The 25452-nt window shown below is 43.0% G+C and overlaps 1 protein-coding gene across 1 annotated transcript in view; it reads right to left on the minus strand.

Moving 5' to 3' along the window:
• Positions 1–366: 366 nt before the first annotated feature.
• LOC308241289 (nmrA-like family domain-containing protein 1) overlaps positions 367–25452 on the minus strand; it is a gene marked incomplete at both ends in the record, with an annotated part of 28428 nt that continues 3342 nt past the window's right edge. Inside the window, 4 exons of the mRNA XM_080654699.1 lie at positions 367–546; positions 12950–13140; positions 18006–18255; positions 21716–21954. Coding sequence (XP_080510825.1) covers positions 367–546; positions 12950–13140; positions 18006–18255; positions 21716–21954 — 860 coding nt within the window. The remainder of the gene's footprint in view (positions 547–12949; positions 13141–18005; positions 18256–21715; positions 21955–25452) is intronic.

Consider the following 25452-nt stretch of genomic DNA (forward strand, 5'->3'; position numbering starts at 1 on the left):
GTTAAGCAGGAGAAGGCTGAGTGGCAACCCTCCATTCATGTTAGGGAAGAAGTTCCAAGTTCCTCAGGCCAGAATCTGGTGAGGTTAGTTGGCTCTTGGTAGACAGAGCTACAGAGGTGCCAGGTCTGGGGCTTCTTACTTAACCAAACAGGTATACCATCCTGATCACTAGCTGGAAAGTTATATGTGAATCAAATTACTGTGTCCATCACCATTTCCATGTTTCCTACCTAAGAGAGAATTTCAGGGACGCCTTTGGAGTTGCAAACAATTGCATTCTAACGTATCTGTTCTGTAAATGGAGATGTGCTGTACAGAGGGCCAGAATCAGGGACAAAGAAAGTTGTCAGGGGCCTGTGTGAACAGTTAAATGCCCATCAAGGCTTCCTTGTTCTCTGAGACAAACTGGCTGAAGCTTTTGACTTCGGGGTTTAGTCGGTGGGTGAGCTTGACATCACGGAATGGCTTCATCTGATAGAAACGAAACATGTTGACCATTTCCTCCACTTCTGGAAACCCCAGCTTCTCGTAAGCTTCCAGGGTGACCTTTTAAGAACAAATTTTAAAAAATAGTAAATTTTTAAAAAAGGAAATGTTTCAGCTCTCAGTGAAAATAATCTGAGAATAAATGATTCACCCTTATGATGATATAGGCCCACCGTTCTTCAGCCTAACTCCAAAACCCAAGAAGTTCTAGAGTTTTTTAATAAGCAATTTGACAGAAAACTGATTTTTTGAACTAATTCTGATCTGAACTTTGAAGCTACGTTCAAACATCCATTATAAGTTCAAACTTGTAGAAGTATATTTACATCCAAGTAAAGAGTTCAAAGGCATTGATGTTTCTATCTCCCTCTCCTTTCCTCTCTGAAATCAATAAAAATATTTTAAAAAATGATTGTCATATCTATACATATAAAGAGGTAATATGCTAATTTGTCCGTGATGGTGTCCCCATAAAGATATTGATGCATGCACAGCAGGGGGCGGGTGGCTGGAGCCAAGTGCCCGGGGATCTGAGGAGAGCACCTGACAGGAACCCAGACTGCAAAGAAGGAAGAGGAAGCAGCCATGGGGAGCTCTTCCAATCCCCCTGCACGGACACCCTACCCCAGCCTCCGCACCCCCAGGGGGACGGATGGACACCCTACCCCAGCCCCTGTACCCCCGGGGGACGGGGAGGCTGACCAGATGGGGAGAAGACCCAGCCTGGGGGGTAGCTGCAGCCCGCACCTCCTACTCCCGATCTCTTCCCCCCCCACCACCCCCACCAGGGGCGCCCACAACAATAGCACGCTGGCGACCACCCATCAGCGCCCCCCCGGCCTCTCCTCCCTACAACTCCAGACCCGGGTGGAGGCAGGCCTGAGCAGCCCCCCAGGGTCAAACCCTTCCCCTCACCACCCCGCTCCCACAGCAGCAGCGCTGTCTTTGCAGCTGAAGGGCGCTGAACCTCTCTGGGGGTGTGGCTAAACCGCCCTCCTAGCCCGCCTGGCTCTGCCCTGGCCCGGCCCCCACCCCGCTCCAGGAGATTGGAGCCCCGCCCTGAGCAGGTACAACTTAAAGAATGGCGCCAAGCAGGAAGGTTTGACAGTTACTTCCCCTTCTGCCTCTCCGCCTCCCCCCTCCCCCCCCCCCAACCCGAAGCACCCTCCTAATGCCCCCGCCCAGGCCAGCGCCTCCATTGACACCACCACTACAGGGCTGCTGGCCAGAGCCTGCCCCTCCAAGGCCTGTGGAACCCTCTGCAAAGCTTCCATAGCTACAGTCCCAGGAAACAATCATGCCTTCCTCCCCTAATCAGTACCTGCGAGGGTACCCGTGGGCTTAAAAATAACAATCCCTTCCCATTTAGACATCACTTACTTGATGAAACATTTCTAGGTTTATTAGCTCAGAACTTCCTCATGACAACACAGTGAGGTAGGCAGAGAAGAGATTACAATTCCCACGGTATATGCATATGTATTCAGAAATGAAGCTCAGAGAGGAAAAGTGTCAAGCACCCTGGTTCCCAAGGTGCAGCACACGCCCCACAGGGGGGGCAATATGATATTAAGTGGGGGCAATTCGAGAATGAGTTAACTGAATTTTTTGCATTTCTTATAGTTCTAGGGGGCCTCAGCTACAGCGTATCCTACATAATAAAAGGCTAATATGCAAATGACTGAATTGTGGAATGACCGGTCACTATGATGCACACTGACCACTAGGGGGCAGACACTCAACGCAGGAGCTGCCCCCTTGTGGTAAGTGCACTCCCACAGGGGGAGCGCTGCTCAGCCAGAAGTCGGGCTCACAGCTGGCGAACATACAGCAGAGGTGGGAGCCTCTCCTGCCTCCGTGGCCATGCTAAGGATGTCTGACTGATGGGTTAGGCCCAGTAAGCCTTCAGTCAGACATCGCCCCAGGGCTCCCAGACTGCGAGGGCACAGGCCAGGCTGAGGGACCCCCCCGCCCCGCAAGTGCACGAATTTCGTGTACTGGGCCTCTAGTGCCATTTATAATATGGAAAATTAAGAATAACTTGCCTATGCAAAAACAAGAAATGACAGAATAAATTTTAGTATATATACTTTAAGAATATTATGTAGTTCTTAAAATTAATGTTTTTAAGAACTTCAACAAAATAAAAATGCTCATAATATAACATTAAATGAAAAACCTAGACACAAACATATATATACTGGAAAAAGACTAGAATATAATGTGTCAGATATTTTTTTTTAATTTTATTTTATTGTTTAAAGTATTGCAAAGAGTAGTACGTATTTCTCCTTTTTTTCCCCATTAACCTTCCCACAGCCTCCCCTATCCCCCGGCACATGCCCTCACCCCCGTCCCCCGCCCCCCCCCCCCAGTGTCTTGTGTCCATTGGTTATGCTTATATGCATGCATACAAGTCCTTCGGTTGATCTCTTATCCCCACCAGACACACATGCCCCAGCCTTCCCGCTGTAATTTGACAGTCTGTTTGATGCTTCTCTTCTTCTCTATCCTTTTGTTCATCAGGTTATAATGTTCTTTATTATCCATAAATGAGTGAGATCATGTGGTATTTTTCTCTCACTGCCTGGTTTATTTCACTTAGCATAATGCTTTCCATGTCCATCCATGCTGCTGCAAATGGTAAGAATTCCTTCTTTTTTATAGAAGCATAATATTCCATTGTGTAGATGTACCATAGTTTTCTAATCCACTCATCTGCTGATGGGCATTTAGGCTGTTTCCAAACCTTAGCTATTGTAAATTGTGCTGCTATGAACATAGGGGTGCATATATCCTTTCTGATTGGTGTTTCTGTTTTCTTGGGATATATTCCTAGAAGTGGTATTACTGGGTCATATGGCAGTTCCATTTTTAAATTTTTGAGGAAATGCCATACTGTTTTCCGCAATGGCTGCACCAGTCTGCATTTCCTCCAGCAGTGAAGGAGGGTTCCTTTTTCTCCGCATCCTCTCCAGCACTTGTCATTTGTTGATTTGTTGATGATAGTCATTCTGACAGGTATGAGGTGGTACCTCATTGTTGTTTTGATTTGCATCTCTCAGATGATTAGTGGCTTTGAGCATGTTTTCATGTGTCTCTTGGCCTTCTAAATGTACTCTTTTGAAAAGTGTCTACTTAGGTCCTTTGCCCATTTTTTGATTGGGTTGTTTATCTTCTTTTTGTTAAGTTGTATGAGTTCCCTGTAAATGTTGGAGATTAAACCCTTATTGGAGATAACATTGGCAAATATGTTCTCCCATGCAGTGGGCTTTCTTGTTGTTTTGTTGATTGTTTCTTTTGCTGTGCAGAAGCTTTTTATTTTGATGTAGTCCCATTTGTTTATTTTCTCCTTAGTCTCTCTTGCCCTAGGATCTCTGTCTGTAAAGATATTGCTATGACATATGTCTGCAATTTTGCTGCCTATGGAGTCATAGGATTTTTATGGTTTCCCATCTTACATTCAAGTCCTTTAGCCATTTTGAGTTTGTTTTTATGTATGGTGTAAGTTGGTGGTCTAGTTTCATTTTTTTTGCATGTATCTGATGAAATTTCCTAGCACTATTTATTGAATAGGCTGTTTTGACTCCATTGTATGCTCTTGCCTCCTTTGTCAAATATTAATTGAGCATAATGGCTTGGGTCAGTTTCTGGGTCCTCTATTCTGTTCCATTTGTCTATATGTCTGTTCTTGTGCCAGTACCAGGCAGTTTTGAGAACCATGGCTTGGTAATATAGTTTGATGTCTGGTATTGTGATCCCTCCAATTTTGTTCTTCTTTCTCAGGACAGTTGTGGCTATTTGGGGTCTTTTTTTATTCCAGATGAATTTTTGGAGTATTTGTTCTAGATCTTTGAAATATGCCATTTTAATAGATATTGCATTGAATCTATAGATTGCTTTAGGTAGTATGGACATTTTAATGATGTTGATTCTACCAATCCATGAACATGGTATGTTCTTCCATTTGTTTGTCTTCCTCTATCTCTTTTTTCAATGTCCTTTAGTTTTTCGAGTACAGGTCTTTTATGTCCTTAGTTAAGTTTATTCCTAGGTATCTTAATTTTTTTGGTGCAATGGTAAATGGGATTGTTTTTATCATTTCTCTTTCTGTGAGTTCATTATTGGCCATAGATTTCTGGGTGTTAATTTTATATCCTGCTACATTGCCAAATTCATTTATTAGGTCTAGTAGTTTTTATATGGAGTCTTTGGGGTTTTCTATGTATAATATCATGTCATCTGCAAATAAGGACAGTTTTACTTCTTCTTTTCCAATTTGGATGCCTTTTATTTTTTCTTCTTGTCTGATCACTATGGCTAGTGCTTCTAGTACTATGTTGAACAGGAGTGGTGAAAGTGGGCATCCTTTTCTTGTTCCTGTTCTTAGGGGAAATGGGTTTAGTTTTTGCCCATTGAGTATGATGTTGGCTGTAGGTTTGTCCTATAGGGCTTTTATTATGTTGAGTATGATCCCTCTATTCCCACTTTGCTGAGAGTTTTTATCAAGAAAGGGTGTTGGATTTTGTCAAATACTTTTTCTGCATCGATTGATATGATTATGTGATTTTTGTCTCTCAGTTTGTTTATGTGATGTATCACATTTATTGATTTGTGGATATTGTACCATCCTTGCATCCCTGGAATAAATCCCACTTGGTCATGGTGTATGATCTTTCTAATGTATTGCTGAATCCGATTTGCCAGAATTTTGTTGAGGATTTTAGCATCTATGTTCATCAAGGATATTGGCCTGTAGTTCTCTTTTTTTGTGGTGTCTTTATCTGATTCTGGGATTAGGGTAATGCTGGCTTCATAGAAAGAGCTTGGAAGTGTGCTTTCCTCTTGAATTTTCTGGAATAGTCTGAGGAGGATAGGTTTTAGTTCTTCTTTGAATGCTTGGTAGAACTCCCCTGTAAAGCCATTCAGACCAGGGCTTTTGTTTGCTGGAAGATTTTTTTATTGCTGTTTCAATTTCTTCATTAGCTATCGGCCTATTCAGGTTTTTTTATTCTTCGTGATTGAGTTTTGGGAGCTTGTATTTTTCTAGGAATATGTCCATTTCATCTAGGTTGTCCATTTTGTTGGAATAGAGTTGTTCACAGTATTTTTTCATAATCGTTTTTATTTCTGTGGGATCAGTTGTTATTTCACCTCTTTCATTTCTGATCTTGTTTATTTGGGTCCTCTCTCTTTGTTTCTTGGTGAGCCTGGCTAGAAGTTCATCAATCTTGTTTATCCTTTCAAAGAACCAGCTCTTGGTTTTGTTGATCTTTTGTATTGTTTTGTTTTTTTTGTTGTTGTTTGTTTGTTTGTTTGTTTGGTCTCTATTTCGTTTATCTCCACTCTGATTTTTATTACTTCCTTCCTTCTGCTTACGCTGGGCTTTTCTTGTCGCTCTCTTTCTAACTCTTTGAGTTGTAGGGTTAGGTAATTTATTACAATTGTTTCTTTTCTTTTTTCTTTTTTTTTTTTGTGGTAGGCTTATAGAGCTATGAACCTCCCTCTCAATACTGCTTTCATTGTGTCCGATAGATTTTGGATTGTTGCATTTTCATTGTCGTTTGTTGCCATGATGCTTTTTATTTCTTCTTTGATCTCTCTGGTAACCCATTCATTGTTTAATAGCATGCTTTTTAGCCTCCAGTTGTTTGATTTTTTTTATTGTAGTTGATTTCTAGTTTTATGCCATTGTGATCTGAGAAGATGCTTGATATGATTTCTATCTTCTTGAATTTGAAGAGACGTTGCCTGTGACACAATATATGGTCTATCTTTGAAAATGACCCATGTGCACCTGAGAAGAATGTATATTCTGTGGCTTTGGGGTGAAATGTTCTAAAGATGTCAATTAATTCCATCTGGTCTAGTGAGTCATTTAGAATTGATGTTTCTTTGCTGATTTTTTTATTTAGAGGATTTGTCCAATGGTGATAGTGGGGTATTAAAGTCCCCTACTATGACTGTATTGCTGTCAATCTCTCCCTTGATAGTCTCTGGAAGTTTTTTTATGTATTTAGGTGCTCCTGTATTGGGTGCGTATATGTTTACCAAAGTTATTTCTTCTTGTTGGATTGCTCCCTCTAGTATTATGAAGTGGCCTTCCTTATCTCTTGTTATGTCCTTCACTTTGAGATCTAATTTTCAGATATAAGTATTGCTACCCCAGCTTTTTTTTCACTTTCATTCACCTGAAAAACCTTTTTCCATCCCTACACCATCAGTTGGTGTGAGTCCTTTTTTTCTGAGGTGGGTTTCCTGTAGACAGCAGATATATGGATCATGTTTTCTTACCTACTCAGCAACCCTATGTTTTTTGATGGGGGCATTTAATCCATTTACATTTAAAGTTATTATTGATAGGTACTTGTTTATCGCCATTTTTATTCTTTATGCCTGTGCTCCTTCTTCCCTTCCTATTTCTTCTTTTTACAGCAGGACCCTTTTCTTGCATTGCTGGTTTGGTGGTAATAAACTCCCTTAATCCTTTTTTGTCTGTGAAGCTCCTGATTTCACCCTCAATTTTGATTGATAGCCTTGCTGGGTATAGTATTCTTGGATTCAGACCCTTGCTTTGCATGACTTTGTATATTTCATTCCATTCCCTTCTGGCCTGATGTGTTTCTGTTGAGTAATCAGTCGCTAGTCTGATGGGGGATCCTTTGTAGGTAACTTTCTGTCTCTCTCTGGCTGCTTTTAAGATTCTTACTTTGTCGTTGGTGTTTGCCAATTTAATTATAATGTGCCTTTGCCTCCGACTTTTGTGGTTCATTTTGTTTGGGACTCTGTGAGCTTCTTGGATTTGTGTCAGTTTTTTCTTCCCTATATAAGTTTTCTTTCATTATTTCTTCAAACAGGTTTTCTATTCCTTGCTCAGGTTCCTCTCCTTCTGGCACCCCTATTATGTGGATGTTGTTTCGTTTCGTGTTGTCCCAAAGTTCCCTTAGGCTCTCCTCCTGTTTTTTAAGTTTTTTTCTAGATGCTGCTCTGCTTGGGTATTTTTTTCTACCTTGTCTTCTAGCTCACTGATGCGGTCCTCTGCTTCTTCTAGTCTACTGTTAATGCTTTCTATTCAGTTCTTTATAGCAGCGATGTCATTTTTTATTTCTTCTTGGTTCTTCTTCAGTTCCTCTTGATTCTTACACATGTTGTTGAATTTGTCTTCCATTATTTTCAGCGACCTTATGACCATTTCTCTCAATTCTTTCTTTGACATATTGCTTGCCTCCATTTCGTTTACTTCCTTTTCTGGTGATGCCTCCTTTTCTTTCATATGTGGGCTGTTTCTTTGTCTCCCCATGATCTCTCTTCTCCCCATATCTGGTTATGTAGCTCTCTCTCTCCTTTTCCTAGTCGAAATCTGACCTTTCCATGAGAAGGTGCAGAGCTCATCCGAGTCTGTGTATTTGCACTGCTTGAGATCCATTGTTATTGGGTTCACAGCTGTTCCCTGGGTGTTGTGGTTGTAGAGTCCCGGGATGTATAGGCTTCCGATAACAGCCACTCTCCCCTTCAAGATGGTGTGGTCTCTGCGGCAGAACTGGTTGTTCCGGGAAAGATTTCAGCAGCAGTGGGTGCTGCCAGTCAGGGGAGCCCGGTACAGCAGTCCCCAAAAGTCCCTTGGAGTGTAGCTGTCCCTCACCCACAAATATACACTCCCTGTACGTCTACACACTCTCCTTTCGTTCTCTCAGTCACACACTATCTTGCAATCTGCCTTTCCGTCAGGAGCCATCTTCTATGTCAGATCTTATTAGTTGCTATCTCTGAGTACATAATTTTTTCTCTTTTTTTATAATTTTCTAAAATAAACATTTGCAATCCTATATAATAAAAGCCCAGGGACCATAACGGCATAAAGACCTGAACGACTGCTCGACCAGACACTATGAGGTGCATTGACAACCTCTTAGTCCCTCCCCCACAACCCACAGGTTCCACTGGCAGTGGCAGGGTGAGAACGGGGACCACGAGGTGAACCGGGTAGCTGGCGTCGGTGGTGGGTCAGGAACGGGGGATGGTGAGGGGAACAGGGTGGCTGGTGGCTGCAGAGCAGGGCCAGGGGCTGGTGAGGAGAACCGGGTGGCTGGCTGAGTCAGCGGGGCGGGACCGGGGGCCATCAATGGGAACCAGTGGCTGGCGGCGGCAGGGGAGGACTGGGGACTGGTAAGCAGGCGGGAGATGGCCCTTATCGCAGGATAGGCCTAGTGACCCTACCCACGCATGATTTCATGCTCTATGCTGCTAGTATTTAAAATAAGAAAACAATTTAAAATTTTAGTAAGAAGACTACATGAGAAGTATGGGAGATGACTTTGTAAATGTCTCTCTCCTTGAGTCAATCCCTCATCCTATAACTTTGACAACTAATATTCCTTAGTGAAATAAGGGATTCTTTTCTGCAGATTTTTGAAGGAAAGAGATTTTTGTTGTGTCTCACTTTCTGAGAGGACCATGTTCCTTTTGGGGTTGGACAGACAGTTTCAGCCAGACCAGAGTTCCTGATGGGCGTCTGTTCCAGGGCATGCACTCACTGAAGCAGTTATGCCTCCTTCTGACCAGACTGGCAGGGGGAGTCAGACTGCCAGTGCTGGAGCGCCACCTTGTGGCCACATGCATCCTTCCCCAGAGTAGCATGATGCCTAAGCATTTCCCCACTCTAGAACCCTGGGCAGCATCTTCAAGTCAGACTAGTTACTAAGCACTGCATTAACCATTCTGTAGAATTTCCAGCTTCTAATGCCCTAGAACTTCTGGTGCTAGAGAAGTTCTGCTGAATTGTGAAATAACTTGATGTATCAAGAAGAGTCAGGGACCAAGTATTTGATTAAATGATGCTTGGAAGGTCCTGAGCAAGTCTACCTGGCCCTCTGAGAATGAACACTCTCCACATGCCCACACCCCTTCACCTTTCTCTCCTTCTTCCGTACAGACTCCAAATCCCATGAAACAAAAGCAATATAAGGCCCAAATGCAAATGCCCTTGGAGAGGGGTCAGTCCCTGGGAAGTATATTTACACCAGGTACAACTGACTTTGCAGATCCTCTCACGAGTCCATCTTTTGTGTGATTGGCTGTCATCTTGGGTTTGGGGGTAACTTATTTTCTTCATTAAAGACACCTATAATAATTTTTTAGGGTTTCTTAGCCTCCTTGTAGCTCCTGTTCCTGACTCTGAATTGGGAAACTAGGTTCCGCTCATGACTCCAGACTCACTGGAAGCAAGAGTTGCAGATGAAAAGAAAAATCAACTTTCTGGGCCTAACTCTAGGAAACATGCTAGAGTGGGAGTCAACAAATTGTTTCCTAAAGGGCTAGATATAAATATTTAAGGCTTTGTGGGTCATATGAGATAAGTCACAACTACTTAATTCTATCAATGTATCATGAAAACAGCCAGAGACAATACATAAACAATGGTGTGGCTGTGTTCCAATAAATCTTAATTTTTAAAAAAGCAGGTGGTGGGTCCTAATTGTGGGCCCCTCCTGTAGGGAGAATGTGCTGGGTATGACCTTAGAAATCATCCAAACACCATTTTACAGATGGTGGAATGCAGCCAAGAGAGGCAAAGAGGCAGGCTAGTCCATGCCTGCCAGCTTGAAAGAAGGTATTGAGCCTCCTTTCAGTTCTGAGGGTGTCTCTGCAAGGCACACATACTTGCTTCTCAGAAGCCCTGTTCTCCTTCCTCTTATCAACATCTGCTTTGGAGAAATGGCTGGTAATGTGTGGTTTCATCAGTTCCTCTCACTTTTCTGTAAAAGGTCTGTCCTATCCACGCTCTAGTCTAGGCCATTCTCACATGATCAATTATTGAGGGCTTACTAATTGCCAACCCAGTGCCAGGTGCCTGTCATTTATACACTGTGTGGCCAGATTATTATGATCTCTGAACACATAGTAATCTGGCCACTCAGTATATATCCTATATAATAAAAGGCTAATATGCAAATTGTCCCCTTGGCCAAGAGTTCAACCAACAGGCAGGCCGGCCAACTGCCCATGTCCCCTCCCCCTGGCCAGGCTGGCCAGACCCCACCCATGCACGAATTCATGCACCAGGCCTCTAATAAATATATCTACACTAATAAAAGAGAAACATGCAAATTGACCATACCTCCGCTAGGCCCACAAGCCACGCTCACCAGCCAATTATGAGCGAGCATGCAAATTAACACAACCAAGATGGCGGTGGCCATGGAGCTGGAGTGAGCAGGAGGCTTGGGTTGCCCTGGCGATGGAGGAAGCCAAGCTTCCTGCCCACCCTGGCCAGCCCTGGCCTCCACTCAAGGCTACAAAGTTTCAATTATAGAAGATAAATAAATCCCAGATACCTGCTTCCAGCCGGCCCTGGCCTCCGCTCAAGGAGGCACTGAAAAAAGAAAAAAAGAAAAAATAGAGGGGCTGGGAGCTTGGGTTGCTGGGGGGGGGGGGGGGCGTGATTAGGCCAGGATGGGATGACAGGTGTGGGTGATCAGGCTGGTTGGGGTGGGGCCGTTGGGGGTAACTAGACCAGCAGGGGGGCCAGTTGGGGGTGAGCAGGCCATCAGTGGGGGTCAGTTGGAAGTGATCAGGACACCGGGGTGGGGGGGCGGCAATTTCGGTGAGCAGGCCAGTGGGAGGAAAGATGGTGGTGAGCAGGATAGTGGAGAGGGAAGGTGGGGAAGAGCAGGCCAGCAGGGGGGCAGTTGGAGGTGAGCAGGCTGGCATGGGGGTCGGTCAGGGGTGATCAGGCTGGCAGGGAAGGCGACATTTGGGGATGAGCATGCCGGCAGGCAGAATGGTTAGAGTCAATCAGGCAGGCAGGCAGGCAGGTGAGCGGCTAGAACCAGCAGTCCCGGATTGTGAGAGGGATATCCTACTGCTGGTTTAGGCCCGATCCCTGTAAACCAGCAGTAGGACATCTTTCAAGGGGTCCCAAATTGGAGAGGGTGCAGGCTGGGCTGAGGAATACCCCCCCGCCCCATGCACGAATTTTGTGCACTGGGCCACTAGTATATATATATATATATATATATATATATATATACACACACTGAGTGGCCAGATTATTAGCATTCAGAGATCATAATAACATGGCCATTCAGTGTATATCATGTCATCCTCTAAACAATCTTATTAGGTACTAGAGGCCCAGTGCATGAAATTCAAGCATGGGTAGGGTCCCTGGCAGCTGCCAGCTGCCAGCCGGGGCCTCCCTTCCTTCTGTGCTGCCCCCTGGTGATCAATGTGCATCATAGTGAGCGATCGAACTCCAGGTTGGTCAAACTCCCAAGGAGACACTTTGCATATTAGGCTTTTATATATAGAGAGAGATAATAATTTCTTTTAGCAAATGAAGAAACTGAGATTAAAGAGGTTAAGTAACTTGCCAAGATTCCACAGATAGGTAAGGACAGAGCCAGGATTTGCTTACTTTCTCATACTGCCTCTGGTTCATCCATGTGGATTTAGCCAGGCTAGAGTTTAGAATTCTAGAATTTAGCCAGGACAGCCCCATCATTCCCTCCATCTAGACACAGTCTTGCCCACCCTCAAGGACCACCTCAAGGCAACTTTTTCCATGAAGCCTTCTCCTACCCTTCTTTGGTCACAGAGAGTGTGAACAACACAATTAGGCACCTATAGTGGTATAGCTGTACTGATCCCTGTGACTTCATGTGCATTAACATTTTCACTCTGATGTAAACTCCTCAAAGATAGCACCGGGTACATAATAGGTACTTGATATATACCAATAGGTATGTATGTACCAAACACTGTGCTAAGCCCCTTAAATATATTCTCTCTAATGTCCACAAGATCACCCTGAGGTAGATGCTACTATCCCACTTAACAGATGAAGAAGCTGAGGCTCAGAGAGGTAAGTGCCTTGCCCACCGAGAGCTCTGGCAGACTGGAATGATCAGCAAAGAGTGCTTATGAGAGAAGAGTTGGGTAGTGTATATGAAAAAGTTGTACCTCAGTCTTCAGATTCTAAGTTCTTGCCACACAAAAGTAAGTTTAGCCCTGACCGATTTGGCTCAGTGGATAGAGCGTTGGCCTGCGGACTGAAGGGTCCCAGGTTCGATTCTGGTCAAGGACATGTACCTTGGTTGCGGGCACATCCCCAGTAGGGGATGTGCAAGAGGCAGCTGATCGATGTTTCTCTCTCATCGATGTTTCTAACTCTCTATCCCTCTCCCTTCCTCTCTGTAAAAAATCAATAAAATACATTAAAAAAAAAGTAAGTTTACTCTAACAAGCTGATTAACCTTAAGCCAAAGAAATAAAGCCATAAGAGTGGGATTCAGATGCACCAATACAAGATAGATTGGTGGAACTAAAATCTTTTTAATTTCTTCTGACAGCCTAAGCTGAACCATTGCCTAAATTCATTGAGAGTCTACCAGAATGTCTAAGTCAGTGGGGTGTGACCCAAGGTACACTCTTATGATCACATTTATATCGTCTAAGAACTCACCTTTGCATCTCGGATATCTTTCCCCAAAATCTTGGACAAAACATCAGCATATTGCTGTACTGTTAGTGCTTCTGCACTGAGGCCCACAGCCTTGCCTAAGAACTCTTCTGGAGAATCAAAAATTCTAGAGACGACTGCTCCAATATCAGCAACAGAGATGCCATCCAAGGGAATGTCCCCCATAGGCAGTGCTAGGAAAGAAAGAGAAAAAGAAAGAAAGAAAGAAAGAAAGAAAGAAAGAAAGAAAGAAAGAAAGAAAGAAAGAAAGAAAGAAAGAAAGAAAGAAAGAAAGAGAGGGAGGGAGGGAGGGAGGGAGGGAGGGAGGGAGGGAGGGAGGGAGGGAGGGAGGGAGGGAGGAGGAAGGAAGGGAGAGAGAGAAAGAGAGAGAGAGAGAAAGAAAAGAAAAAAAGAGAGAAAGAGAGAAAGAAAGAAAAGGAAAAAAGAAAGAGATAAAAATAGGTAATTATATCACATCCTGGGTAAGTCTTACCAACTTGAATTAATCAACCACTAAGCAAAAGGTAGGATAGCAATGTAACACCTAGTGGCCACAATCTATGCACAATTCATTGCAAGGTTTAGTTTGAGCAAGTACCATAATACCTGGGTATTGATTTTTTAAAAGCCACCATTTACTAAGCATCTGCTTTGTGCAAAGTATAATTAGTTATATCTATAATCCAGATTTCTCTGCTGAATTCCAGGCTCTATTGCCCAACTTCCTGCTCAACATCCTTACTTGATTGTTTAATAAACATGTCAATGTGCTTCAAAATGAATTCCTATAGCCTCCCCCCAAAAAAAATAAAACTTGCTCCTCCTACAGACTGCCCCATTTCAAGTCTATCATTCCAGTTTCTCAAGTAAAAAATTTTAGAGTTAGCTTGACACTTCTCTCAAACCCCACATCCTTTTCTTTTCTTTTTTTTTTTTTAACCCTATTCATAGCATGTCTAGAATCTGACAACTTCTCACCAACTTCACTGCTACCACCATGGTCAAAGCCACCTTGGACCATCATCTTTGACTTAGATTATTGCAAAGTTGGTCTACTTGTTTCCACTCTTGCGTTTCCATGGTCTCTTTGTCAACCTTGTAAAACTAACATCAGCTCATATCATGTCTGCCCATACCCTCCAATGGCTCTCTGTCCCTCAAAAGACAAGTCAATTGTTTACAGGACCAGACCTCTGTTAGCTCTGGCCTCACCTTCTACTATTCTCCCTTCCTTGCTCTGTTCCAGCCACACTAGCTGTTCCCTCTTCCCAAAGTGTTCTTTCCTGAATACTAACAAAGACCACCACCTAGCTCCATCAGAAGGTGCTCAGACATCACCTTCTCAAAGAGGCCCACTGATCCTCTTGTTTAAGTTTCACATGTCACCTCCTTACTGCTGGCACTCCACATATAACTTACCCTGCCCTATTTTTATACAGTACTTACCTCGTAACATACTAGTACAATACACTTTACTTATCTATTATGTTTATTATCTCTCTCCTCCACCCAAATAAGAGCTCCACGAGGGCAGACTTTGTTTTGAACTGTTTATTACTGATTCCCCAGTAAGAGACTAGAACATAGTAATAAGCCCTCAAATATTTAATGAATGGATGAAAGAATGAATGAGCCCAATATATTGGCTGGTTTAATCTTAAAAGCAATCTTGAAATATAGGAATATCAGGTACTTCCAGAGGTTACTCAGCTAGCAAGCAGCAGAAGTGCGCTCAAACCCTCATGTGTCACTCCAAAGCCCATGCCCTTCCTACAGTGTGTCACAGCCTCTCATGGGTCCCCAGAATCCCAGAATCCTGAGGCTTGAACCCAAAGTAGATATGATCTAGCCTCAGAACTTTAATTTTTTAAATTAAGAAATTCTGAATGGATATGAAACATGAACCAAATATATGGTGTCTACAAGAGACCCACCGCACAACAAAAGGCTCACCCAGGATGAGAGTGAAGGAATGGAATAAAAATTTCCATGCAAATGAAAATGAAAAAAAAAGCTGGGGTAGCAATACTCATACCTGACAAAATAGACTTCAAAATGAAGGCCATCACAAGAAACAATAAAGGTCACTACATAATACTAAAGGGATCAATCCAACAAGAGGATATAACCCTGATAACATATATGCATCCAATATAGGAGCATCTAAATATATAAAAAAAAAACTGCTGGAGAACTTTAAGGGAGAGATTGACAGCATTATGTTTATGGATACATCTCCTAGGACAAAGGAAACTAAGGAAAAAATAAACAAATGGGACTATATCAACATAAAAAGCTTCTGCACAGCAAAAGAAACCATCAACAAAATGAAAAGGGAGCCCACTGTATGGGAGAACATATTTGGCAATGATACATATGATAAAGGGTTAATATCCAAAATATATATAATGAACTCATACAACTTAACAAAAGAAGGACAATCAAATTTGAAAATGGGCAAAGGACCAAAATAGACATTTCTCCAAAGTGTACATACAGATGGCCAAGATACATATGAAAAAATGCTCAACGTCACTGATCACCAGAGAGAAGCAAATTAAAACAACAATGAGGTATCACCTCACACCTGTCAGAATGCTAGCATCAACAAATCAACAAATGACAAGTGCTGGCGAGGATGTGGAGAAAAGGGAACCCTAGTACACTGCTGGTGGGAGTACAGACTGGTACAGCCTTTATGGAAAACAGTATGGAGTTTCCTCCAAAAATTAAATATGGAACTGCCATTTGGCCCAGTGATCCCACTCTAGGAATATATACTAAAAAACTGGAAACACCAATCAGAAAGAATGTATGCACCCCTATGTTCATAGCAGCACAATTTACAATAGCTAAGATCTGGAAACAGCCTAAGTGCCCATCAGTAGATGAGTGGATACAAAAGCTGTGGTACATTTACACCATGGAATACTCTGCAGCAGTTTAAAAAAAAGGATCTCTTACTGTTTGAGACAGCATGGAGGGACCTACAGAGTATTATGCTAAGCAAAATAAGCTAGTCAGAGAAAGACAAGGATCACATGATCTCACTCATATGTGCAATCTAATGAACAAAATAAACTGATGAACAAAATAGATCCAGAGACATAGAAGCATGAAACAGACTGTGGAATTTCAAAGGGAAGGTGGGGGTGGGGAGGGTGGGTGGGAAGAGATCAACCAAAGAACTTGTATGCATATATGCATAACCCATGGACACAGACAACAGGGTTATTGGAGGCCTGGGGTGGAGGGTGAGGGTGGGCTAGAAGAGGTCAATGGGTGAAAAAGGGGGACATATGTAATACTTTCAATAATTAAGATTTATTTTTTAATGAAGAAACTAAGTCTACTGACTTGCCTGCTGCCTCACAGCTAGGAAACAACAGGCCTGGACAAGAATCAAGGTCTCTGAATTTCAATCCAGTGTAAAAGTGACCTCAGGCTTAGCAGCCAGGGATTAAATATCACATTTAATCTTTTGTAGCAAAATTACCTTCCTGTCGCAATTTCTTGGTGGGCACATTGCCTGCTCAGATTAAATTCTAATTGTATTTTCTATTTGTAAAGCAGTTTAAGCTCCTTGAGGCACTCTTTGCTAAGTCTCATCTGACTTGGAGGCTTGTTTTGTTTGAGAGTTGAAGGTCTTCAGATGAGATTCAAAGCAACTATGGGACAGTGGTAAAGACTATGGCTCCGGAGTAAGATATCCAGGGTCCACGTCCTGGTCTGCCTTATTAGTGATCTTTGGAAAGTTACTTAATCTATATTACTTAAGTTTCCTCATCTGTGAAGTGAAGGTAAATAGTGCAGTGCCAGGCCCCTACTAAGTGGTTAGTAAATATTAGCTATTCCTATAGTGGGGAATGATACCTGAGTCTCAGGAATACCAAAGACAGGGTTATACAGACTTTGGAGCCCCAGATGGGACTGGGTACCAGAAGAAGTTGAAGGCATCACCTCTTCGTACAGGCCAATCTAACCAAGAGATTACAATGCCCTAGTTCAGGACCTGGGAAATGTCACTGAGCTGGCTTCTCTAACCTGGTAAAGGCATAGGAAGAAAGGCAGTCACTTGTTGAAATATGACCCAAGTCATCTGTTGTATGGCAGGTGTTCCAGATTGACTTTGACTGTCACTAGTTATGCCTCTGATAAGTCTTAATTATGTGCCAAGGAAAAAAGACTGAATTGCTGCCATTGATACTCTCATAGTTCCTCCACTCCACAGAGCCACTTAGGACTGTGGACAAAGAAAATGTCGCCAAAGGGCAGAGGAAGTCCAGCAAGTAGACTGGAAGCATTGGAATTATTAGGAATCCTTGTTAAAACTATAGCACTCCTGGCCCCAGCCCAGTCCTTCAGAATCAGACTCTTTCTCTGGAGAGTGAGGGCCCCTCTAGGGATTCTGACCATGGGACTCAGGTCAAGAGGAGCATGTTTTCCCTGTTGCTACCATAGGTCAGATGGATGAGCTAGAAGGAACCTTAGAAGTCACCTTATACTATCCCCTTTGACTCAGTGGATAGAGCAGCGGCCCACGGACTGAAGGGTCCTGGGTTTGATTCAGGTCAAGGGCACATACCTCCGTTGCAGCCTTGATCCCCAGCCCTGGTCAGGGTGCATGCAGGAGGCAACCAATCCATATGTCTCTCTCACATTGATGTTTCTCTCTGTGTGTCTCTCCTTCTCCCTTCCACTCTCTCTAAAAATCAATGTAAAAATATCCTCAAGTGAAGATTAACAAAAAAAATCATCTTGTCCAACTTTTCCATTAGACTTGAGGAAACTAAGGTTTGAGGTCGCATAGCTAACCATTTGTATAAAGAGCATCCGATTGTTCAGACTGGAAGTAAAGTCCTTTGTGTTTCCAGTCCACGAACCCATTCTCTGTGAAGTTTAAAACAATATTGTATCCCTCTCAGCACTTCACACAGAGGTAAGCACATAGCAGGCACTCAAATGATATATGTCCACTGAAAAGAGGGAGGAAGGGGCAAAGGAGGAGGAAGGGAGGACAGCAGGTGTCTGGTCAACTTTCACTACAAATTCCACTTACCCAAGGTATAGTAATCTCCATCAGAGGCTTTCTTGGGCTTCCATAAAGTGAGGAAGTTTTCAAAGTAAGCTGCCAAGTGGATGCTGGTCATGGGAACACCAATGGACCAGAAATACTCCTCCGCCTCTCCCTTCCCATCAAAGTGATCAACTGCCAACTTCCCTCCGGTCAGACGCTTGACATTCTCCAGGCCGCTGAACACCACGTGCTTCAGACCCAGGCGCTTGCTGACATCTGCTACCAGCTTTCCCTAAGGAACAAAGAAAATTCTTTATATAGATCGCTGTATTTGCATATGGACAGGACGGCAGGTAATGCTTTCCCTTCCCCCCTTCCTTTTCATATTGTCCTCCATAGAGAGGGAGCTCTTCCAGCATCAAAATATATTCAAGTTACCATCTGAGAGGCCACCAGTATTGGTGGGCAGAGGCTCCACCATGTCACAATACTGAACCTCATCAGAAGCTAAGAGGCAGCCTGGTGGGAATAGACAGGAACATCTGGTCTCTTCCTCTAGAGCAGGGGTGGGCAAACTTTTTGACTCGAGGGCCACAATGGGTTCTTAAACTGGACCAGAGGGCCGGAACAAAAGCATGGATGAAGTGTTTGTGTGAACTAATATAAAGTCAAAGTAAAGGAGCGGAGGGGAGAGCAAGAGAACCGGATAGAACAGCAGGATCCGGCCCGCGGGCCGTAGTTTGCCCACGGCTGCTCTAGAGTCTAGGCTATCAGTATCTTTGGATCAACTGCCATATTTATTTATATATGAGCCCCAGGGATACCTGAGAAAACAATATTCATACAGTGTAATAATGTTTTCTGGTAATTAATTATATCTGCACACCATTTGGATATTGAGGGCATAATAAAGACACACTCTCTCTCTCGCACACACACACACATATTCTCTTTTTTGTATTTCAATTCCAAATTTTCTAAAGCACCTTCATCTCTCTCTTCTCTCTATCTCTTGTTACAGAATTTACCAGGCGACCGAAAAATACACAGGAGTACCGGAAGCAAAGGAAATACCCATTTATTTTCAGATGTTTCGCATGTGCTGGTACAGGATGCAGGGGAGACTGTTTCTCTCTAAATCCTGAGCAAACCAATATGGAGGAAGCTTTCCCTTTATACCCTTTGGTTTCTTTGTCCCCCCAATATGGGATGGGACTTTGGGACCTTTTGCGGGCTTTGCAAAAAGCCCAATGTGTTGGGATGGGGGCCATGAGACCACACCTAAATGCCTGGCCTGGCGCCAGCGCTGATAACCCCCTCTGAGGGTTGTTCATGGTTTATGGCCTCTGTAAAATGAGAGTAGTACTTAGGTAAACCGGTCTTGCAAGACCAGATTGTGGAGAAAGGGGCAGTGAACTAATTATAGGCGATCAAGAATGTACATTAGGTTACTGGCACAGATTCAGACTACTAGCCCCTCAAAAAATGTCTTATTTTCCCCATCACTCTCTCTCTCCTCTTTCTCTCACTCTCTTTTTTCTTTCCACTGTTTCCTTCTCTTTTTTCCTTATAAAACCCCATGTAGCAAGTAGAGAAGACATAATTAATCTGGTTTAGTACAGGTAGTAAGTGAGCAGAGAAGTGACTTTGTACTCCTGGGTTTCATAGTAAGTAAATATAAGAATTAGAACCCAGAGTTCCTAATAGGAGTTCTTCCAAAGTTTATCACTAAAAGACAAGCTGAAAATGGTATAATTAATTTAACAGACATTCCTGAAATGGCTCACTCCTGCTCTTAATTCTTTGAATTATGTCATTTCTGTAAAAGACTGATCCCATCAATTACATTTTAAAAATGTAATCTTCACATTTTTCCAATTTATACACATATATCATTTCAAATAGTACTGTCAAGGCAGGGGGAGGGATTGAACTTATAATGACAAAGACTAGAGGCCAGGTGGACGAAATTCGTGCACTGTGCGGGGGGAGGGGTGTGTCCCTCAGCCCAGCCTGCACACTTTCCAATCTGGGACCCCTCGGCGGATGTCTGACTGCTGGTATAGGCCCGATCCCTGTGGACATCCCTCTCACAATCCAGGACTGCTGGCTCTTAACCATTTGCCTGCCTGCCTGCCTCATTGCCCCTAACCACTTCTGCCTGCCAGCCTGATCACCTCCTAACTGCTCCCCTGCCGGCCCGATCGCCCCCAACTGCCCTCCCCTGCCAGCCTGGTTGCCCCCAACTACCCTCCCCTGCAAGCCTGGTCCCCCCCTACTGCTCTCCCCTGCTGGCCTGATGGCCCCCAACTGCCCTCCCCTACAGGCCTGGTTCCCCCCAACTGCCCTCCCCTGCCAGCCTGATCTCACCCCCAACTGCCCTCCTTTGCCAGCCAATTTGTTTCTGATTGGTCGGTTTCTATGCCAGTCAGTATCAAAAGCTCCACTGCCTAGGCAGCCATTGGCTCCTCACAGTTGACCCAGATTTAGTTCTGATTGGTCAGTTTCTATGCCAGTCAGCGTCAAAAGCTCTGCTTCCTAGGCAGTCATTAGCTCCTTACCATTGACCCAGATTTGGTTCTGATTGGTCAGTTTCTATGCCAGTCAGTGTCTCTGGGCTTATGAACAGGGCCTGATCAGAAAGGTGGGGCTGATCAGCAGCCCCAGTGGAGGCCTGGAGAGAAATGGAGGCACGGCTGCTGACCAGGCCAGGAAAGGGAGAGGCCAGTGATGATCAACAGCTGCCAAAGAGGAGATGGATCAGACCCTGCTTCTCTCTTCAGGCCTCTCTCCGGGCCTGATTTGCAGCCCCCTCAGCAGTCAGTGCTGGGTCACCGTGCCTGCAGCTGTAGCAGTAAGTTCTGGGTCACCAGGGCGAACCAGCGTTGACTGACGAACTGAGTTCCAATTGGTTGAACCTCCTGGTCATTGCGGATGTGACGGACCCAGGGTTTTTATATATTAGGATATTCCCTGAGCCCTCATGCTGATAACTGCTCTCAAGAAATAACCACTTTAATCTCTTTTAGCTGTTTATTTCTAAATAACATGTTTGCACTACTAATGCTTGATTTTTTTCAGTTTAAGATATCATCTACTAAATTCTTACTCTGAAAGATGAGTCCTTATCTTTAATGTGCTCTCTCGCTCTCTCTCTCTCTTTCTCTCTCTCAGACACACACAGCCAAACACCACCATCACACATATATGCAATTCCCTTTTTCTCTTATTCCCAATATCATATGTTGGGCTAGATCAAAAAGCAGTGCCTACCACACAGCTGAATTTGAACCAAGTAATATTCTATGGTTAAATTTATTTTTTCTACAAACTTTTATTTTCCCTTTGTTAATCACTTTGGGTTTATTTGCTTTAGTTTTTTTTTCTATGTACCCATTATTAATTTCTCCCCAAATTCTCTGCCAGAAGTAAAAATATACTCATTACATTTTTGTTCTTTCCTTTTCACTTCGGAGTTACCTTAATTTGTGGGGTACCCTTCACATGCCATCTACAGACAAATGACCGGCTCCACTGCACAGTCATCCTCAGATGTCCATGGTCTTGAGATATGGACATGTGCTATAGAACACTGACTTCACAATCAAAGAAATACTTCAAGTGCATATATTTCATAAATACCAGAGAGATTTTGTGGAGGCTATTTTTGCTCAGCCTTAAGGCCCACCCCCTTCAAGGGAGGGCAGAGCAGCCAGGAAGAGTAAGAGGAAAGGGCTCAAAGGTGTTCCCACCTGACACACTTCTTCCTCTTTGCTGTGATGTTCCCAGTAGTTGGTCACTAGGAAGACCCCATAGGCATCTTTTAAGGCGGTCTCCACCAATGCTTCATCATTCAGGTCCCCTTTTACCACTTCAGCACCAAGTTCCTGGAGCACCAGTGCATTTGGTTGAGTCACATTCCTGGTCACTGCTCTTACAGCAAACTTTTTGCTCTCCAAAAGGGACCTGGCCACAGAGCCACCTTGAGATCCTGCAGTGTTGGAGAAGAAGAAACAGAGGAAGGTTCAGGAGGAATGTTCACTAAAAAATAGCTGGTCAGGAAGTACCACTATTCAGAGTACAGCTGTTATAATAACTATTTCAGGAGGCATTCCCATTTTTGCAACAGTGGTTTTCAAACTAGGTTTCTCACCGCCGTGTCAGAGGCACCTTTGAAAAGTCCACGGGGCAGAGAAAGAATGGGAGAGGCCTGAGGTAACAATTGCTGGGGCTCCTCACACAGGGCACCACCTTGCCAGGGCTGGCCAGCAGAGCCTGAGTGACAGATGAATGGATTATTCTGACACACATTTGCTGTGAAAGAGAGGCTAAGGTATGGCCCGGCTATAGCAACCAGGCAGCCTCAATTGCCTGCCTCATTAGGCTTTTATTGGAATTTTTATCTTTAGATACAATCAATAGGGTGAGTAATCTTGGGAGGACACATGTGCTTGCATTGTCCTCAAGGCAAGGGCACCCAAAGATTAGGTGTAAGGATTCCAGTAAACACCCAGGGGTCTGCACATTCACAGACTTGTTTGGAAAGGTCAAGGAATAATTAGGGGATCCACCTTCAACACTCCCCTAAGTCTCCCCTAAGTTGGAATTCTGATAAACAGGGCAGGTGGCCTTCCACACACTTCCCTTTTCTCAGAATGTCCTCCTTACAAACTTTCCAACCAAGTCTCGTGTGTTCCCCAACAACAATGAGGCCAAGTGAGCAGGGTGCCAGACCCTGTAGCCCAGATTCAACTGAGAAAATCTATTTTTATCTGGTTGTATATTTTATTTTGAGGTTCTTCACAAAATTTTCTTTTAAAAGAGCTTCCTATTTTATTTTTAAGTTGAAAACTTGCATAAGTTTCTTTTTTATGGCATTCAAAGTCATTGATGATATGATTATTACTTTCATTACTTTCCTAATTTATGTACTCTACAAATATTTATTGAATACTCTGTGATATATGCCAGGTACTGTGCTGGGTTACTAACATTTGGGATCCTCTATCAAACTGTTTGGATATCTGTCCTGAATATGTTTTTCAGCCTTCAGATCTACCTTCACCTTCCACACCCTGCTTAGTGCCCTGGGAGGTTGACCTGTATTGGACTCCATCAATGGGCTCTCTTCATGCTCTCAGGTTTGGTCTGGCCAACAAGAGGCATCATCAGCAGGAAATCCAAGGACAGGAAGAAAGGTGGCTATCTCCATGTTGCTACTCTCCCTGGGTTTTGGTCATCTCTCCTGCCCTCTACTCCTTCTTCCTATTGCTTACTTATTCATTATTGGTCTATTCCCTTTCAACCTTTATTTTCCTTGGCTTCTCTGAAAGAGTGTGGCACTTGTTTCATGTGAAACCCCAACTGATGCACCACATATATCCCTATAGGGTCTGCCATCAATGAGCTCTGCATTTGCACAAGGAGCTTTGGTTGAAGTTTAGTGCTCTAGTAGTAAATATGAACACACAGCCAAAGGTCACCAGATGTTTGAAGAAAGTCTCCAGCAAAACCAAAATAAACAAATTGATAAAGGTAAGCAGAAGAAAAATTTTAAAGCATTAATGTCTTCAGAGATTGGAGAAAGATTTTTGCATTCAGAACACTACATCTGCATACTGTACCAATAAAAAGGGAGAGGGAGGCAGGAGAGAGAGCATTCAGAAGAGAAGATGAAGCTCTCAGAAATTTAAAATACTATAGCAGAAATAAGATTTCCATCGAAAAGGTTGGAGAAATCTCTCAAAATTAAAAAGAAATGGAAAACAGGAAGGAGAAAATAGAGGATCAAGCCAGGGGGAATTCCAGAATGAGAGACTAGAGAAAATGGACATATGGAATTACCAAAGAAGATAATTTCCCAGAGTTCAAGGATATCAAATGAGCTACCAGATCAAGGGGCCACTGAGTGCCCAGCCCAATGAATAAGTTAAATCTTACATTATTTACATAATTGTGAAATTTCAGAACACTGGGGATAAAAATATTTTGCAAACTTCGGCAGAAGGGTAGTCAATTCAAAGGTGAGGGATAAAAATAGCACCAGATTTCCTTATAACATTGGAAACAATGGAGTAATGTCATTTAGAAGAGAAATTAACTTCTTTCCAGAATTTTACACCTAAACAAATGATCAATTGATTCTAAACATACTACATAAAGACATTTCCAGACACTCAAGGTCTCAAAAATATAACGCTTATGTACACGTTTTCTGTAAGCCACTGGAGGGTGTGCTCCAGCAAAATGACAAAGTAAAGCAAACAAAAAGAACCCAGGAAATAGAAACCAAACCCAGGAAAAGGCAAAGAGAATTATTAGAATAATGGGGAAGGAAATCCTAGGAAGCTTGAAAGAAAAGAAAAAAAAAAAGGTAGCATTCCAGGGAGGTCTCCATGGAAAGAAAAAAACAGAACTAAGAGGTTAATTGATGTGTTTCCTCATTTTGAGATAAATCATCCAGCTTCACTGGAGAGATTAGAGAAAAAGATGAGTGATAGGTAGAAAGAAAACTAAACAAATAAAAAATTAAGACAATTACTAATTTCAGGGAAAACAAGAAATTAGGTGAGAAAAGAAAGTGCATACCATATGGGTCAAGTATGAACAATAATGACATAGTCACTATAAGAGTCCATATTAGTCCATCATCCATATACAAATTGTTTTAAACTATCTAGGGAAGATGAGCAAAAAGGAAGTATGTATTTGGGACTGATGATATAGGAGAGCTAAAGACAATAAATATTATCTAACATTGAAAAATCAAGAAATAGCTTATTATCACATTATTTAGAAATATGGAAATAAATACCAATAGAAACAGAAGAGTTAAATGTGGAAAGTGGTAGAGCAGGGTCTGCTGGATTTCTTTATAAGGCTTGTAGGACTATTAGACTTTTAAAACTATTATATACACATCTATACAAATTCAATAAAAAATATTTGTTGGCTATGTTAGTGTGCTAAGCCTGCCATAAAAAAATTCCACAGATTGTGGCTTAAACAACTGAAATATATTTTCTCATAGTTCTGAGGCTAGAAGCCCAAGATCAAGGTGTTGCCATGTTGGTTTCTCCTGAGATCTCTCCCTTTGGTTTGCAGATGAAGAGCCTTCTCACTGTGTCCTCCTTTGTGCACTCTAGCCCCTCCTGCTTGTCTGTGTGTCAAAATTTCCTCTTTTTAAAAGGACATCAGTCTGGATTAGGGACCACTTTCATGGCCTCACTTTAATATAATTGCCTCAGCAAAGGCCCTATCTGCAAATACAGTCATATTCAGAGATACTAGACACTAGGGCTTCAACATTTGAATTATTTCTTAAATTCTCGTCTCTTGGCATGGACCTAACACTCAGTTCTTGTCTTCTTGAAGGAAAGATTTCAATGAGGAGACACAGGGTAGAAAAGCAAGCAAGAATTTATTGACCACAGCAAAAATGTACTTAGGCCGGTGAAACAAAGAAGGGCATAGAAGAAGCAACAGGAGA

This window comes from Plecotus auritus (genome assembly GCF_963455305.1).
Source record: "Plecotus auritus genome assembly, chromosome: 2".
In the NCBI taxonomy this organism is placed as follows: Eukaryota; Metazoa; Chordata; class Mammalia; order Chiroptera; family Vespertilionidae; genus Plecotus; species Plecotus auritus.